Consider the following 16,297-nt stretch of genomic DNA (forward strand, 5'->3'; position numbering starts at 1 on the left):
TTGGTGCCATCCTGGCTAATTAGTGTGTCTAGCTGGGCCAGCAGATGGTCAGAGGAGAGGAGTCTTGAGTGCCCTATGAAAGAATTAGGATCTCAAAGACCTTGCACTATACACAGAAGAAGCCTCAGTCATCATGGAGCCACTACCAGTGTCCCAGAATCCTCGTTTCCTACTTCCCAGCCTTATAAAAGCAAAAGCTAGCATTGCCCTTCTCACGTGAACACCCCTCCAGGGCTCATCCTGCCCTAGAGATACATTGCAACTTCTGCCGTAGATGACTTCTGCCGTAGATGAGTCCCATTTTCCTGCTATTCTCTCGGGGTGGAACTTTGCTCTTCAGGCTGCGTGGTACCTTTTCATGCCAAGCTGTCTCTCTAGCCCAGTTTTGTGGTCCTTTCTTAATCTTTAAATTACATTTGTGTGTGTGTGTGTGTGTTGGGCTCACACATGCCGCAGTGTGCCTGAAGAGGACAACTTTTGGCAGTCGGTTCTTTCTTTGCACCATGTGGGGTTTGAACTCTGGTTGTCAGGCTTGGCCATAGGTGCCTGCACCTGCTGAGCCATCTCACTGGCACAGTTTTGTGGTTCTTTAGAAGCTACAATGAAGGGTCTCCCACAGTGAAGGGTTTCAGAGCAAGATTCAGACAGTGGATTTGGTGTTGAGTTATCCCCCGAGCTTGGTCTAGCAGGACACGCGAGTGGGGTTGGGGTTGGTGGCCTGAGATCACTTGTTGCCTAGTGGCATCCCCAAACAGGTCAGGTGAGCCTACACCTACTCTTGAGGCCTGAAGGGATATAAGGGGTGTACTATTATCGGGGACCAAGACTGGCCCCTCAGACCTCCAGGGCCATACAAAGCTGAGAACCATACAAAGTTCCTCCGAGTCAGGCATCTCTGAAACAGAAGTACATCACACATAGGGGAGCTTCGGGTGACCTGTTCTGAAATCAGCTGCCAGGGCCCTGAGCCCGTCCCATCCCAGGCTTTCTATGCAGAGGACTCACCCACCTCTTGTTTGAGGCCTTTGACCTCAGCTTAGAAGTTTGTTAGCCTGAGTCAAACCCAGAAGTTTCCTGACGGAAGGGCATCTCTGTTTTTTAAGAAGTATGAATGATATTCTGTCCCCCTCTGAAGACCTCTCCATCCTTGAAAATTCTCTGGAATCATCAGTTGGTGCTAGATAGCTCTAATTGCGCCCCCCCAACCCGTTCACCTAATTTTCTGATATTGTGGGTGTGCATGTTTGCATCAGAATGAAGGAGCCCAGTTTTTCTCCTTTCTTCTGGAATTGGTGATTTCTCCAGATCCATAGCTACTGCCTCTTCTAGGTTCTAGAGTTTTCTCTGGGGACCCGTTCCTCCCTTCTGCCGCTGCTGTGTGCTGAATTAGAGCTGCCTACACCCCACACTCAGCGGCAGATGGTTTCTATTGTTTGCCATAAAAATTCCAATCAATTTACCTTTTTTTGTTTTTTGTTTCTGTGAGAGCGCATCTCATGTAGCCCACGATGGCCTTGAACTCTTCATCCTCCTGACTCCACCTGGGATTACCTGTGTGAGCCAGCACACCTAAGTGTCAACTAAGCCCTTCTTAGGTGAAGCCTGGAAGGAGCCTTTGAGACTAATTTAATACTTTTATGCAGTCATTTAACTAACATTTTGTTTTATTGATTTTTGGACACGATGGCTCATGTATCCCCAGGTTGGCTTTGAACTTGCTGTGTAGCTGAAAATCAAGTTGACCATGTGATACTACACCAGTCTATATGGTACTGGGGAGCCAACCTGGGTCTTTGTGCATTCTAGGCAAGCACTCTGCTAAGTGAGCTACATTCCCAGCCCCTTAACTAACATAAGAAGGGTTTATTTTATTTTTATTCATATCTCTGTGTGTGAGTATATGCACATGTGTTCGGGTGCCCAGGGATACTAGAAGAAGACATTGGATCTCCTGGGGCCAGGGTTACAAGCCTAGAGCTGGAGTTGCATGCAATTGTGAGCCACCCAATGTGGGTTCTGGTAGCCAAACTCTGGTCATCTGCAAGAGCAGCAAGTGCTTTTGAGGGTTGAGCCATCACTCCTCTAGCCCCTCAACTAACATTTTAAAATGGCATTTTGTGCCCTACCCCATGGCACGGGCCTGTAATCCTAACTACCTGTGAAGCTGAGGCAGGAGAATCCAAAGTTCGAGATCTGACTTGGCTACGGGGTGAATTCAAGGCCCAGCCTCGGTAACTTAGTGAGATCCTGCCTCACCTTAGCAATGAAACATGAAAAGAGGACTGAGGTTGTAGCTCAGCAGTGAAGTGCTTGGCTGGCATTGGGTAGGCCCTGCATTCAATACCGGATGTGTTCCCTTGGTTCCCGTGAGGGAGTTTACACATGGTTATAACGGTATGAAAAGGTGTGGGGGGTCATGTGCCAGTCTTTGGTTTCCTGGCAAAAGCACAGGGGGTGAAGGTTGCAGAGGGAAGGAGAGAGGAGGCAAAGGGGGAGGTGAGAAAGAAGGTTTGGGACAAATGTAGCACTTATGAAAGATTTAGCAACGCACACAGTGCCGTGCACCACGTTATATTTTGGTCAGTGAAGGATGACTTGTGTGACAGCCCTGTACGATGATTCTAGTGGAGCCGAAGAATTCCTCTTATCTGGTGACATTTACTTACGCGTCTGTGGCGATGCCAGTATAAACAGACCGACCACACTGAAGGTTGTGTAGAAGTGTGGTGCATACGGTCTAAGCAGTGTGTCATACTTGCTAAGAAGTGTCTTCCTGGTTTAGGCTATTTATTTTGCTCTCTCTCTTGCCAGTATTTTAGTCTACTCTTTCTAGTCTACCTAAAAAACAAAAAACCAACTTCACAGTAGAACAATATACCAGGTTATGTGGGTGCGGCCACACCCCACCTCGTGTTTACTGTGTCTCCTGTTAGCGTAAAGAGGCTGTGTTGGGTGGTTGTCCTTCCCTGTCTAGGTGTAAGTGTAATCTGTGATGTTTGAACAGTCACGAATTTGGCTAATGAGTCATTTATCACCGTGCGCATGGCCGTTAAGCTCCCCTCCCCATGTCATGAATAAGCATTCTGGGTGCCCTCAGGACCTCATCTAGCACATTCCTTGAGAATAGATTTTATAGCCACCTTGCCTGCCACACCTGCTTGTTGGCAGGTGTGCAGTGAACCCAGGCATCGATCACTCCTCTGGAACCTCTGAGCCAGCAAGCAGCAATTAGCCACCATGAATGGAGCCCGATAAAGCCCATCCAGAAGCCATGAGGGCAAATTCCAGATGCTCAGGGCATCTAGCCAGTCATCAGCCTGACGGGGAAATGAGAGCTGGGAAGAGGTCATTTAGAGAGTTGGTTGAGGTGCCTTTCCCTGACCTGGCTGCCCTTATCCTTCATGCTGCCAGTCCCAAGTCGACCTCACTGACCTCGAAGACAGTTGCTGCTTAGCAGCTGCCCCTGGGTCCAGAGCAGGCACATGAGGTCTCACCCCTTGGCATCCTTCCTTCAGGCCTCATGAGTCCTCTCAGTCATCACACCAGTCCCTGCAGTGCCCCACAGGTCCAGTGTGGCCCTACCTCTGTCCCTCTCCTTAAGTCCTTCTTCCCCAAAATGGTTGGGGAGACGCACACTTTTAATCCCAGTATTTGGGAGTTTTAGGCCAACCACGTCTACCTAGTGAGTGCCAGGCCAACCAGGGCTACATAGTGAGAGCATGTCTCAAAAAGTTTTCTGTGTGTGAGGTGTGAGGTGTGTGTGTGTGTGTGTGTGTGTGTGTGTGTGTGTGTGTGTGTGTTTGGCTTCTTTTCGAGACAGGGTCTCCTTGTAGCTCCAGCAGGACTGGAACTTGCTATGTAGACCTGGCTGGCCTTGATCTCAAGAGAGCTGCTTACCTCTGCCTCCCAGGTGCTGGGATTAAAGGTATGAGCCACCATGCCTGGCTTGGAGATTTGTTTTTGAAATTTAATTTAGTGCCATCGAGATAGCTCAGTGGGTAAAGGTGCTTGCTACTAAGCCTATGACGAGAGTTTGAGCTCCAGGACTCACATGGTGGAAGGAGAGAACCAACTCTCACAAGTTGTCCTCTGACCTCTACATGCCCAAGTGCCCACACACATATACACAACACATACTCAATAAATAAATAAATGTACAATTTATCTTTATAATCACATGATTTTATAATTATGTAAGACATACAAAATTGTAATCAAGTCTAAAAACTAAGATACATTTAAAGGAATCTAGAGTCTCTTCTGTGTGCGATTCTATTTAAACCTCCAGTGTTTATAAGGATTATATTTATACTTCACATTTGCATTTTGTGCCTTGCCTTTCTAGATGAACACCTGTTTCTGAGTATATCATGTACACTCTCCTCCATCATGCTTTTTCCCTTTAGCAAGGTGCCCTGGGGATCACTTTGTGCTTGTTTCTGGAGATCTTGTTCTTTTCATGGCTGCAGAGTAGTCCTTTGTGTGGCGTCTGTGTATGTCCCCATTCTTATTTTGAACATTTGGCTTCGTTCCAGCTTTGGCTGTTACAAAGAGTGCTTCAGTAAATAGCCTGATCCCTGGGACTTTCTGTATTGTTTGCCATGGAGCTTTAGGATGGTTTCCTGGAAGTGGGATACGGGTTAAAGGGCAGACGCACATGCAGTCTTGCTAAGCATTGCCAAGTTCCTTTTTACAGGGATGACACCATCCTACTTCCCACCAGCTGTGTGTGACAACGCTGGTTTTCTCACAGCCCAGATAGGAGAACATTTTGTTAAATGTTTGCATTTTGGCTAATCTAATCAGTGAGAAATACTTCTGGTGCAAATTGCATTTCTTTTATTATAAGCAAGATTGGGTATATATTCACAGCTTTGAGGCATTTGTCTTTTTCTTTACTATGTTGACTCAAAAATATAGGTCTTACCTTAAAGGGGGTAACAGATTGTTTATTTTGGGGCCAAATATGAGTGACCATGGCCTATGAATACAGATTTAGGTCACTCCAAGTTCCATGTTCTAACGTGGTGTTTGATGAAGTTTTTATAGTAACAGAACAAAGAAAGTCATCAGTCAAGACACTTCAAATCCATTGGTGGAGACATCAAGTAGGCGGTTACAGTGAAAGAGAAATCTCAGCTGTGGGCCTCAGATGTTATTTGAAACACTCATCCTTTTAGCCAATGGAAACTAGGGTTTTGTTAAGTTAATACATTCCAAAAGATTGTGTCTGTTAGTCATAGGATGTTAGGACAGACATAGAGATGTGCAAGGAATGGCTATTTAGGGGGCTAAAAATAGCCCAAGACATTTGTGAACCACCGGATGTGAGTGCTGGGAACTGAACCAGGATCCTCTGCAAGAGCTGCAAGTGTTCTTAACTGCTGAGCCATCTCTCCAGCCCATATTATTATAACTTTTAAATTATTTTATTTAGTATTTTAATTTTATGTGTATGAGTGTATTGTCTGCGTGTATGTAAGTGCACCTGTGTCATGTAATGCCCATGGAGGTCAGAAGAAGGCGTTGGATTCCCTGGAACTGGAGTTATGGATGGTTGTTAGTTGCCACGTGGGTGTTGCGAACCTAACCCAGGTCCTCTGCCAGAGCAACCAGTGCTCTTGTCTGTTGAGCCATCTCTCTAGCCCCTTTCAATTTTTTTTATTATTTTCTTTATCTTTATATAATCTTTATGTAACTACATGATAGTTTTTGGCCATACAGACTCCAGTGCCTTGAAACTTGTGCATCTTTCTCCTTCTTTCTTCTGAGCATTGTCAGAATTAAGAAAGTTTGCCTTACTCCCAAATTATAGGATACTTTATCCTTGTTTTCTTGTAGTATTTGCACAGTTTCCCTTTTTTTCTTTTGAGACAAGGGCTCCTGCATCCCAGGCCACCCTTAAACTCACTGTGTAGCTGAGGATGATCTTGAGCTTCTGATCCTTCTGCCTCTACCTTGTGCTGGGATCGCAGCTGTGTATCGCCACAGTTTATGTGATACTGAGGCTGGAACCCAGGGCTTGGCCCATGCTGGCAAGCTACATCTCCAGCCTGTTTCACTTTACATCTGAATCTACAGTCCCTTTGGGAGGCATCTTGGTCCACAGCATGAGGAGGTGTCTGGGTGTCTCTGAGACCACAGGGCTCTCCCATTAACCTAGTGTTATGTGCTGAACCATCCAGCTTTCCCCACAGCTCCCGATGCTGCGTTCCTCATCCTCTGTTCTCCATCAGTAGTAGGACTGCTTTCTGGAGTTTATACTCTGTTCCTCTGAGGAATTCCTTCTCATCCTTCATCCTTGCTCAGGATGCCCCTGCTAAGATAACTACAGTTTGTCCAAGCTAACATGGCACCATGTGGGTGCTGGGAGTCAAACCCTGGTCCTCTGCAATGGCAATCAGTGCTCTCAACTGCTGAGCCACCTCTCCAGCCCCTTTCATATCTTAAATAAACAAATAAAGAAGAATAGTAAGTATGACAGGTACATGCCTGTAATCCCAACACTCCAGGGGCCAAGGGAGGAGGCCAAGGTTGAGGCAAGCATGGCCTACATAGTAAGACTGTCTCAACAAAACAGGGCCAGCTAGACGGCTCAGTGGGTAAAATACTTGCTGTGTAAACATGACAACCTGAGTTGCATCTGAGGGAAATAATTACAAAGATTTCAGATATTTTCTACTAAAAGAATGATCACAGGAATGTAACCTTTGCAATGTTATTTTGCAATCCTCCCCCTATTTTTTTTCCCCACAAGGAATTCAAATCTTTCAATCTCCTCCACTTTATAAAACTTTTGTCTAGCCAGGCGGGATGGCACATGCCTTTAGTCCTAGTGCTTGGGGGGCAGAGGCAGGCAGATCTTTGTGAGTTCCAGGCCACCCAAGGATACAGGGAGACCCTGCCTCAAAAAACTCACAAACACAAAACGTTTGCTTTCAAAAAGGCCCCGCTGCATCCTTAGAGCTTGAACCTGACACTCCAGCACTGCCCACCCGTTTCCCTCTCCTTCATTTCCCTTTAAAACTAGCCAACTGGGAAAGACTGTGAGGTCGAATGCCAGACAGTGGGGGAAAACCCGGTATTCTTGGGTTAGGATGAAAACCTATCAAACTTCCAACTTGGGTATGCTTGTTGGATCCAAATGGTTCAACACACCCTTTTGTAAAAGTAAAAGTTGCCTTGCTGAGTTATTTTCACTTTTTCCATGCGTTTATTTTGTGATGTATCAGTGGGGTCCTTAGACCTCAGTTTTCATTTCTAACAGATCCCCAGGACTTACACGGTAGAGAGAACTGACTCCTGTAAGCTCTCTCTCTCTCTCTCTCTCTCTCACACACACACACACACACACACACACACACACACACAAAATCATGATGTTCAGTTCTCAGGGCCTGTGCTGCCTCATCCAGTCTCTGCTGAGATTTGCTTTCATGAGAAGCCAGGCATCCTCTGGGAGCACGTCCTATCCCTTAGGTATAGGCACAGGGAAGAGTGGCCTGGGTTGACTGGCTGGTTTGGGCTGTTCTCACGCAGGCTTCATCTGGGTCCAGGGTGAGGCTAGCGCTGCCCTTTCCTCCTACCCCCTCGCTGCTGCCCTGGGCTGAAGATGAGGCTTGGCAGGAGTAGAGTTGTGAAGAGACAGCCTTGCCTTCTGTCTGTCTCCCCTTCTACAGCTTCCTGCCAGGCTGACTGTGTGGTGAGAGGTACCCTACTGCCTCTGTCCCTTTAAGAACCTTCATCAACAAGGAGCGGACACTTCTCTGTTGACTCTGCCAGGCAGATGGGGCACTCTCCACCCAACAGAGGCTTTTCTGGGGCAGCAGGATCCACACCTGCTGTTCTCTTTGCTTAAAGCCAAAGACTCACTCCCAAGAGCAAATCCACCTTAAGCTCTTCTTTGTTTCCAACGGGAACCCCCAGCTGGAAGAAGCAGGCTGGCCCGCCTGGCTTGTTGAACTTCCAAAGAGAGCAATCAAGAACAGGTTGCGGGCTGCCTGTCAGCCCCTTCTGGCTATTCAGCACGCAGGGTCCTCTGCACGTCCTCTGCTCACCCTAATTGGCCTGAGTTCTTTAGAGGCAAAACCTGACATGGAGATTCTTTGACAAATGATTCATAGAAGGAGAATGCTCAGGATCAAAACCCATAAAGGAAGGGGAAGCAGGGCAGGGCAGGGCAGGGACACCAGCAGGCTGCTTTTGGCTTGAGTCTGACTTTAGCCTGATCCCTGGAGAGCCTAAAGCAGGCCTTCCTCCTGGAGGTCAGAGGGTGGACCCTGGCAGCCCAGTGTCACAGTCATTGTCTTCAGGCGCAGGGCAGGGTTGGGGGGTTAATGACCGTGTAGTGGCTCCTGTCAGCCAATGGCAATTATATCGCACACATGGGGTGGGAAGGGAATACAAAGAATGGTTAGTGATCGTGACTTGGGTGGGGCACCTTTAGTGCTTCCTACAGCCTCCAACCCTGTCTCCTCCCCCAGAGAGACTGTCTCTCCCCTTTGCCTTTGCTGTCTCTGCCTTTTGATTCCTCTGGTTCTTACTGGTCTCATCTTACATTCTCCTTATCCAACTTCCCCGTCTATCTGGAGGACATGCTGTCTCTCTCTGTGCTAGGAAGCCAAGGATCACCCCTAACTCAACATTTGAATCTGTAACACAGAGCTGGGGCACCTAAAAAAGTGACTCAGAGTGAATGCAACTGGACTTAGAGGACACTGAGCACTGGAGGCTACTGTCCAGGACCCGTGGAAGATGCCACTGGAAACTTATTGTCGAATTATAGTTAAACACATCATCTTTCTTTCTTATTCTTTCTTTCTTTCTTTTTTTCTTTCTTCTTCCTCCTTCCTTCCTTTCTTTCTTTATTCCTTCCTTCCTTCCTTTCTTTCTTTCTTTCTTTTTTCTTTCTTTTTGAGATAAGGTCTTACTACGTAGTCCTGACTGGCCTGGAATATGCTATGTAAAACAGGCTTGCCTCAGACTCACAGAGATCCTCCTGCCTCTGCCTTTGGCATGCTGGAAATAAAGGCATGCACCACCAAGCCTTTCTAGGCATATAATTTCTAAGTCAACCTGTTTTGAGACAAGATGGAAAGGGAAAATTATGGGGACCTTGGAAGGGAAAGAAAGACCTCACCCCAGAGTCTGACTGAAGCCTCTTGTCACTGAGAAACAAGAATTCCAGCACAGTTAACATTTGCTCTGAAAGTTGCTATGGACATAAATATAAATTTCTTTCACTTATAGATTGAAAAATTACTTATCTTTTTTAATGATTTTTTTTTTTTGTCTTTTTGAGACAGGGTCTCCCTGTAGCCCCAGCTGTCCTGGAACTCACTATGTAGACCAGGCTGGCCTTGAACTCACAGAGATCTGCCTGCCTCTGCCTCCCGAGTGCTGGGATTAAAGGCTTGTGCCACCACGCCTGGCCTTAAATAAGATTTTTAAAATCTTATTTATCACTTTTACTTTATGTGTATGTATGTATTGCCTGCTGTAGGTAAGTGCACCTGTTCGGGGTCCGAGGAATTCCCCAAATTGACCACTCAGATACTGAGTCTCAGTAAACAGAAGCACTTTATTGAGGCTAACCAGCTGGGGACACAGACTCGGGAGCTGTACTGTGACCCCGAATAGTGAAAATGCAGGGCTTTTAAGCGGAAAACCCACAAAAACCACAAAGCAGGGGATATCCATAGAAACTATACACAGAATAACCAGGAAAGGATTGGAACAATCTAGGGCTGATTTCCAGAGACTTTACCTATACAGCCATTGACTGTCTTACCTGGGGCAGAATGTTCTTTCTCTTCTGCCCCAGATTATTTCCATAGAGACCATACACAGATGTATCAGGTATACTGCCATTGGCTAGCTTACCTGGGGCAGAACGTTCTATCTCTTCTGCCCCAGACCATTTCCATAGAAAACATAAACAAATACCAGGAAAGGGTTTGAAAAATGAAGGGGATTTCCAGAGTCAGGTGGAGGGCAGCTTTTTCTCAGAAGCCAGGGGGAGGGTCTGAGGGGCACTCTCTGTCACACCCGTGTCATGCAATGCCCACGGAAGTCAGAAGAGGCTGTTGGATCCCTTGAGACTGGAGTTATGGACAGTTATTAGCTGCCATGTGGGTGCTGGGATTCAAACCCAGGTCTTCTGCAAGAACAACTAGTGTTCTTAACTGCTGAGCCATCTCTCCAGTCCGAAAAATTTCTTATTTATTTTGTGTGAGGGGGTGGGTGGACAGGTGTGTGTGCGCCATGGCATGTATGCAAAGGTCTCTCTCTTTCTACCATGTAGGTTCTAGGTATCAAACTCAAGTTTTCAGGCTTGGCAGCAAGAGCCTTTACCCACTGAACCATCTTACGATCTCCCAGAGACAGACATTTTATAACAATGAACCAGGCTTAAGGCCTGCATGTTTAAGATCTTGGGTAGGGCCTCATTCATTTTCTGGGAATCTCAAATCATCTTTGTTTTACAGTGAAGAAATCCTATCTTCCTGCATTTCCTCGATCTGTAGTTTTGCCTAACCAGTAGTAATCCTGTCAGGTGCCCCTCAGGAGCACCCTGTGATTTCATCTAGGGTCTTAGCAACCCTTTGAAGATACAGCTTCAAACCCACTAAAATGGCATACATGGCCACTGTAAAGAAAAGGGAGTTCCCCTCTCTTAGGAAGCCATGCCCACACTCTCTCTGGTGTTCCTTTCTTCCCAAACTCCTCTCTCTCTCTCTCACCCTCTTAACCTGTGCTTAAATTAAATAAGTACTAAAAATCTCCTTCAGTAAACCCAGCTCTAATTCATGCTGGTTTGTCCTAAAATTCTTTTCTGCATGGAAACAAGAATCTTGAGTTTGATGGCGGGTGTGTGTGTGTGTGTGTGTGTGTGTGTGTGTGTGTGTGTTGTTGTTGTTGTTGTTGCTGAAAAGCACCCTTCAGGCTGCTGTGGTGACAGTGTGGAGCTGTGTCCCCATCCCTGCCACTGCTGACAGTTATAGCATGTTAGCCTTACTGAGATTGCAGTTTGTCTTCCTGGGTTGGGACACTCTAAACTTACTGAAGTTGAATCACTGCAGACAACCCTTGAGCCCAGACGCTGGAGAGAAATGAGGATCTACATTACTGAAGTCTTCAGAGATCAAGCGAGTGGGATTTACAGAGGAAGTGAAACTTTGACGTCATCACACACAGATCAGCTGACCAGGGCTCACCTCTACAGTCAGCTCTGCCCTGAAGCCCACAGCAAGCTCACAAGCCCCCCAGGTAACCATGGAACCAGAAGGTCACCACTTAGACACCAAAGGCTCATATTCTCTGCTTCCCTCCCTTCCTCGCCCCCCTTTACCTCTGCTGCTCTCAAATGAGCAGCACCCTAGGAGCCAGCTCATCGGCCCCCAGGAATGGACAGAAGGAAAGAAAAAAGGCAAAAGAGGCACTCCCAGCACAGGCTGGAGCCGGAGCTGTCTGCTGTTCTGCGTTAGTGCTGAGCAACAGTCCGGACCTGGGGCCAAGGCAGGAGCTGAGCCGTGGCCTCAAGCCAATCTGCGGAAGAAAACTGCAAAGAAAGATGTTATTCAGGGCCCCAAATGGCCTCCTTTTCTGCCCAGTTTCCCTCTAGCTCTCCAATTCTTCCCACCCACAGGACCAGCTTTTTCTGTCCCACGATACATGTAGGGGAAGTGGGTGAGCTGACTGCTGAGACTCCTCCCAGCCAGTCTCAGAGGAATGATCCAGACACCAAATGGCAGCCCTCGGTGAATGTCATGTTCTACCACCCAGGAAGCAGAGGTTCTCGTGCCTAAACCATGAAGTGGTTCTTGGAGACTTTTATTTGGGATCATTTATTGGGGGTTGATAGTAAGGGCTCTGAGAAGATTTGGGGGCTATCAACTCCTTCAGGGACAGTAACTTCTAGGCCTTGACTTTGAAGAGTCATTTAGAGGCTGGAGAGACAGTTCAGTCAGAAAAGTACTTGCCATAGAAGCATGAAGGCTCGAGGTCAAACCTTAGCAACCCATGTAAAAAATGTGGTGTGTCTGTATCCTCACATCCTGGGAAGAGGAGACAGGAAGACTCCTGGTGTTTGCTGGGCAGGCGGCCTAGCCGGTGGTGAGCTCCAGGTTCACAGAGAGACCCTGTCTCTAAAAATAAGGTAGAGAACTGTAGAGGGAGACGCCCGAGCATGACATATGATCACAACACATGCACACACACACACACACACACACATACACACACTCAGAAAACCAAACCAAAGCGTAAGAGTCAATTTGTGTTTATCTGACTTGGACAGTTGGTTGAATAAGCTGTTTTTAATATGAGTACCTTCCATGAAGAGGTTTGCCTCTGAGAGTAAAATAGAAACTGCAGGGCTGGGATGGTGGCCTATAACCCTAGTACTTCAGAAGTCAAGGACGAAGATTATGAGTTCAAGGCCAGATTGGGCTACATAGTTCAAAGCCAGCCTGAGTTACCTAGTGAGACCTTGTCTCAAAACAGCCAAGGGCTGCGATGTAGTTCAATTGATAGAGTACTTGCTTAGCATGTATGAGGCCCTGAGTGTCACCCTCAGAGCCACATAAACTGGGCATGGTGGTGTCACATGCCTATAACCCCAGCACTGAGGAGGAAAGGCAGAAAGAACAGAATTTCAAGTTCACCCTCCATGACATAGCAATTTTTGGTCAGCCTGGACTACATGAGATCCTGTCTCAAAAAAACAAATAAAAGGGGCTGGAGAGATGACTCCGTGGTTAAGAGCACTAGCTACTCTAGTAGAGGCCCCAGGTTTGGTTCCCAGCACCCACATGGTAGCTAACACTTGTCTGTAAATCAGTTCCAGGGTATCTGACACCCTTTTCTGACCTCTAAGGGCATTACACTTATGGGTGCACTTACATACATGCAGGCAAAATGCTCATACACATAAAATAAAAACAAAAATTAAATCCTTAAAAAAATCCACAACAGACCAAAGAAACAGTTCCACCCAAGTCTAGTTTGGTGAATCAGTGAGTTTAATTAGGGTTGTTTACAGGAGCATGAGCACAAGGCTACTTACATGGGCTACTTACAAGTGGCTACACCACTAAAGAAAACTTCTTTAAACAACTGTTGTTTATGCATCTGTATCAGTCAGGGTTCTCCGAAGAAACAGAACCGGTAGAATGGATATATATGTACAGAGATTTATCAGCTCAGCTCACAGGATAGAGTCCGAGTAGTCCAACAATGGCTGCACCACACTGGAGAGGCTGAGAATCCGTAGTCGCTCAGTCCACGAGGCTGGGTGTCTCAGTAGTCCCGATCTGGCACTGAAGGTCTGATGAATTCCAAAAGATCAGTTAGTCTTCAGTCTACAGCAGCAAGACGAACTCACCAGCAAGAGAGAAGGCAAGCAGCAAGAAGCCAGGAGTTCTCGTCTGCCTTTTATATGGGCTGCCATCAGAAGGTAACACCCACATGTAGGGCGTGTATTCCAGCTTCAGATGATCCAATCAAGAAGATCGCTCTCATTTCAGTTAATCCCAGATCCAGTCAAATTGACACCCAGGATTAGCCAGCACAAACAGGTTTCAGAGTGCTTATCCCTAAATCAAACACCTGTTTCAAGGCTCTGCCCCCCATAACGCAGGGATCATTGGCAATGGGCTGGTTCTTACCAGCTAGCACAGAAGGCCTGGGCACTGGAGCAGTGAGGGGGACTGGAAATGGTCCAAAAACAGAGGGATGAATGCAGTGCTATTTGGTTCTAATTGGTTTTTCTCTAGGTGTGTGATGGTAAATACAATTAACCAGGCTCCAGTGGATGGATGCACACAAAAGGACATTCCAGGATACAAACTTGACTCAGCAGCCCTTAATATGTACGACAGTGTAATATATATGACAGATAGGGTTTCTAAGAAGAGTGCAGTCAAGGAGGGGGTCAAATGTGATCAAAATATAGTATAGGAAATTTGTAAAAATTAAAAAACTCATGATTATAAAGTAATAATTTTTAATATTTTATTTATTATTTTTATTTCATGTGTATGAGTGTTATGACTGCATGTAGGTAAGTGCACCCGTGTTGTGCAATGTCCATGGAGGACAGAAGATCCCCTGGAACTGGAGTTATGGACAGTTGTTAGCTGCCATGTGGGTGCTGGGATTCGAACCTGGGTCTTCTGCAAGAACAGTCAATGTTCTTAACCGCTGAGCCATTTCTCCAGCCCCATAAAGTAATAATTAATGATGAAAAATAATAATAAAGTTTTGGAAACATGGTGGGCAACATCTCTCCAGGTTCATTCTGTTCCTCATTCTTCTTTGATGTATGATATGGTATCTAAGCCGTTCTGATCTACATAGTGAGTTCCAGGCCATCTAGGGCTACAGGGAGACCCTGTCTCATAGATAACCAACAAACCGACAAAATCTCAAACTCAAAAATGTGTTTGTTAAACACTGAAGTGTTTTCCATGGATTTATTTCATAATATAGAAAGATATACAGATATTGATTTACATATATATAATTCTATGGCATATGTAATATATAATATATGTGGGCTCTCTGTCTTAATTTTTAGATTGATTTTATGTGACTTAAGTTGTCACTTTTCAGTGTGTGATCATAATGTGTTGTTACTGTCATTCAGTAAATATTTGCTCATAATATTTTATTTTCCTCTTGTAAAAGCTCGTTAAACTTTAGCTGAATCATTACTTTGTTCTTCCTGATATTTATGTTCACAGTAAATCAGCAGACTTAACACATCTGTAAGAGTTATTTTTAGGTGCTTCCTGTTCATTCTGTTATCATTATCAATTCAGGATCTACTGAATGGAGTCACATATTTGTGTTTCTGTATTTACCTATTATTTGTGATAAGAAAATGAATATTGTAGCATTTATACTAATGAGTGTTTTGCTTTGCTTTGTTTCATTCAAAGAAAAGTTGCTGCTATTTGAGATTTATTTTTAAACAGAAGAATGTGAGGAAGCTTTTGCTACTGAGGTCAAGGAGAATGTGAGGCAGTTTTTGGTACTGAGGTCAAGGCAGGGTGCCTGGATTGGGATTCTCTGGAGCTGGAATTGCAAACTGTTGTTAGCTGCCATGTGGGTGCTGGGAACTAAACCCCGGTCCTCTGCAAGAGCAGCCAGTGGTCTTAACCGCTGACCCACTTCTATCTATAATTATTTTAAATCTAAATCAATTAAATTCTCTAACTAAATTAAAAGATCTATAAGATGGAAGAAAGGTGGAGAAATGAAAAACACAGAATCCAAAGACTTGCTCTACATTAGAGACTAATCTTTTCTGCACTACTTTTTTTTTAAACAATTTATTATTTATTATTTTTATTTTATGTGTATGCGTGTATTGCCTGCATGTAAGTAAGTGCACCCATGGTGTGCAATGCCCGTGGAGGTCAGAAGAGGCTGTCAGATCCCCCGGGACTGGAGTTACAGTTGTTAGATGCCATGTGGGTGCTGGGATTTGAACGCAGGTCTTCTGCAAGAACAACCAGTGCTCTTAACCACTGAGCCATCTCTCCAGCTCCTACACTACTTTTTTAAAGTTCGGAATACACAAAACAATATTAAGAAGACTAGTGTCCATTAAAGCAAAGCAGAAGAAAGAACCAAACAAGACCCCCGAAATGCACAGCTCACTAATGTGTAAATATGCGCTGCTTTTGGTGAAATATTGTGTTCAGTGGGAACACTAAAGATCAGGAAATCAGAAACAAGAAAAACGGGGGAGGAAGCGACCATCCAATTGACGTTTTTAAATATAAGAATTGATTTGTGTGACTAGAAGGATCACAGTCCATTGTTCTCTGTAATATAATTTTCCCCTATGGAGCAAATGAAATATAGTGCTATATGATGAAAATAGTATTAAGTGATACTGCGTTTATCACATTTTATTACACAATCATTCCATAGTAAAGATTAAATACAAACTTTACATTGATTCTTAAAGCTCTTAGAAAGGCATTTTTTAACCTCTTTGTTTCTAAAGCTGTATATCAAGGGGTTAAACATGGGGATCACTAGAGTGTGAAACACAGACGCTATTTTATGCTTTTCAAAGGAGTGAGCGGATTTGGGCTGTAAGTACCTGAAGAGCAGGGTCCCGTAGAACCTACCACCACCGTCAGATGAGAACCACAGGTGGAGAAAGCTTTCCCCCTGCCTTCTGCGGTGCGTCCGACATATGGCTCGCAGAATCAGAAGGTAAGATACTATCAGGAGGGAGGAGATTGAAAAAAAAAAAAAAAAAAAAACCGGGGGGGGGGCC

The 16,297-nt window shown here is 45.3% G+C and overlaps 1 protein-coding gene across 1 annotated transcript in view; it reads right to left on the minus strand.

The window, feature by feature from the left end:
* Positions 1-3,403, minus strand: part of LOC103735076 (ferritin heavy chain-like) — an 18,801-nt gene extending 15,398 nt beyond the window's left edge. The window contains 2 exon segments of the mRNA XM_008834198.3: positions 3,155-3,317; positions 3,383-3,403. Of these exon segments, the coding sequence (XP_008832420.1) occupies positions 3,155-3,317; positions 3,383-3,403 (184 nt within the window).
* Positions 3,404-16,297: the final 12,894 nt, after the last annotated feature.

Source organism: Nannospalax galili, unplaced genomic scaffold (assembly GCF_000622305.1).
Source record: "Nannospalax galili isolate Female #2095 unplaced genomic scaffold, S.galili_v1.0 scaffold1677, whole genome shotgun sequence".
Taxonomy (NCBI): Eukaryota; Metazoa; Chordata; class Mammalia; order Rodentia; family Spalacidae; genus Nannospalax; species Nannospalax galili.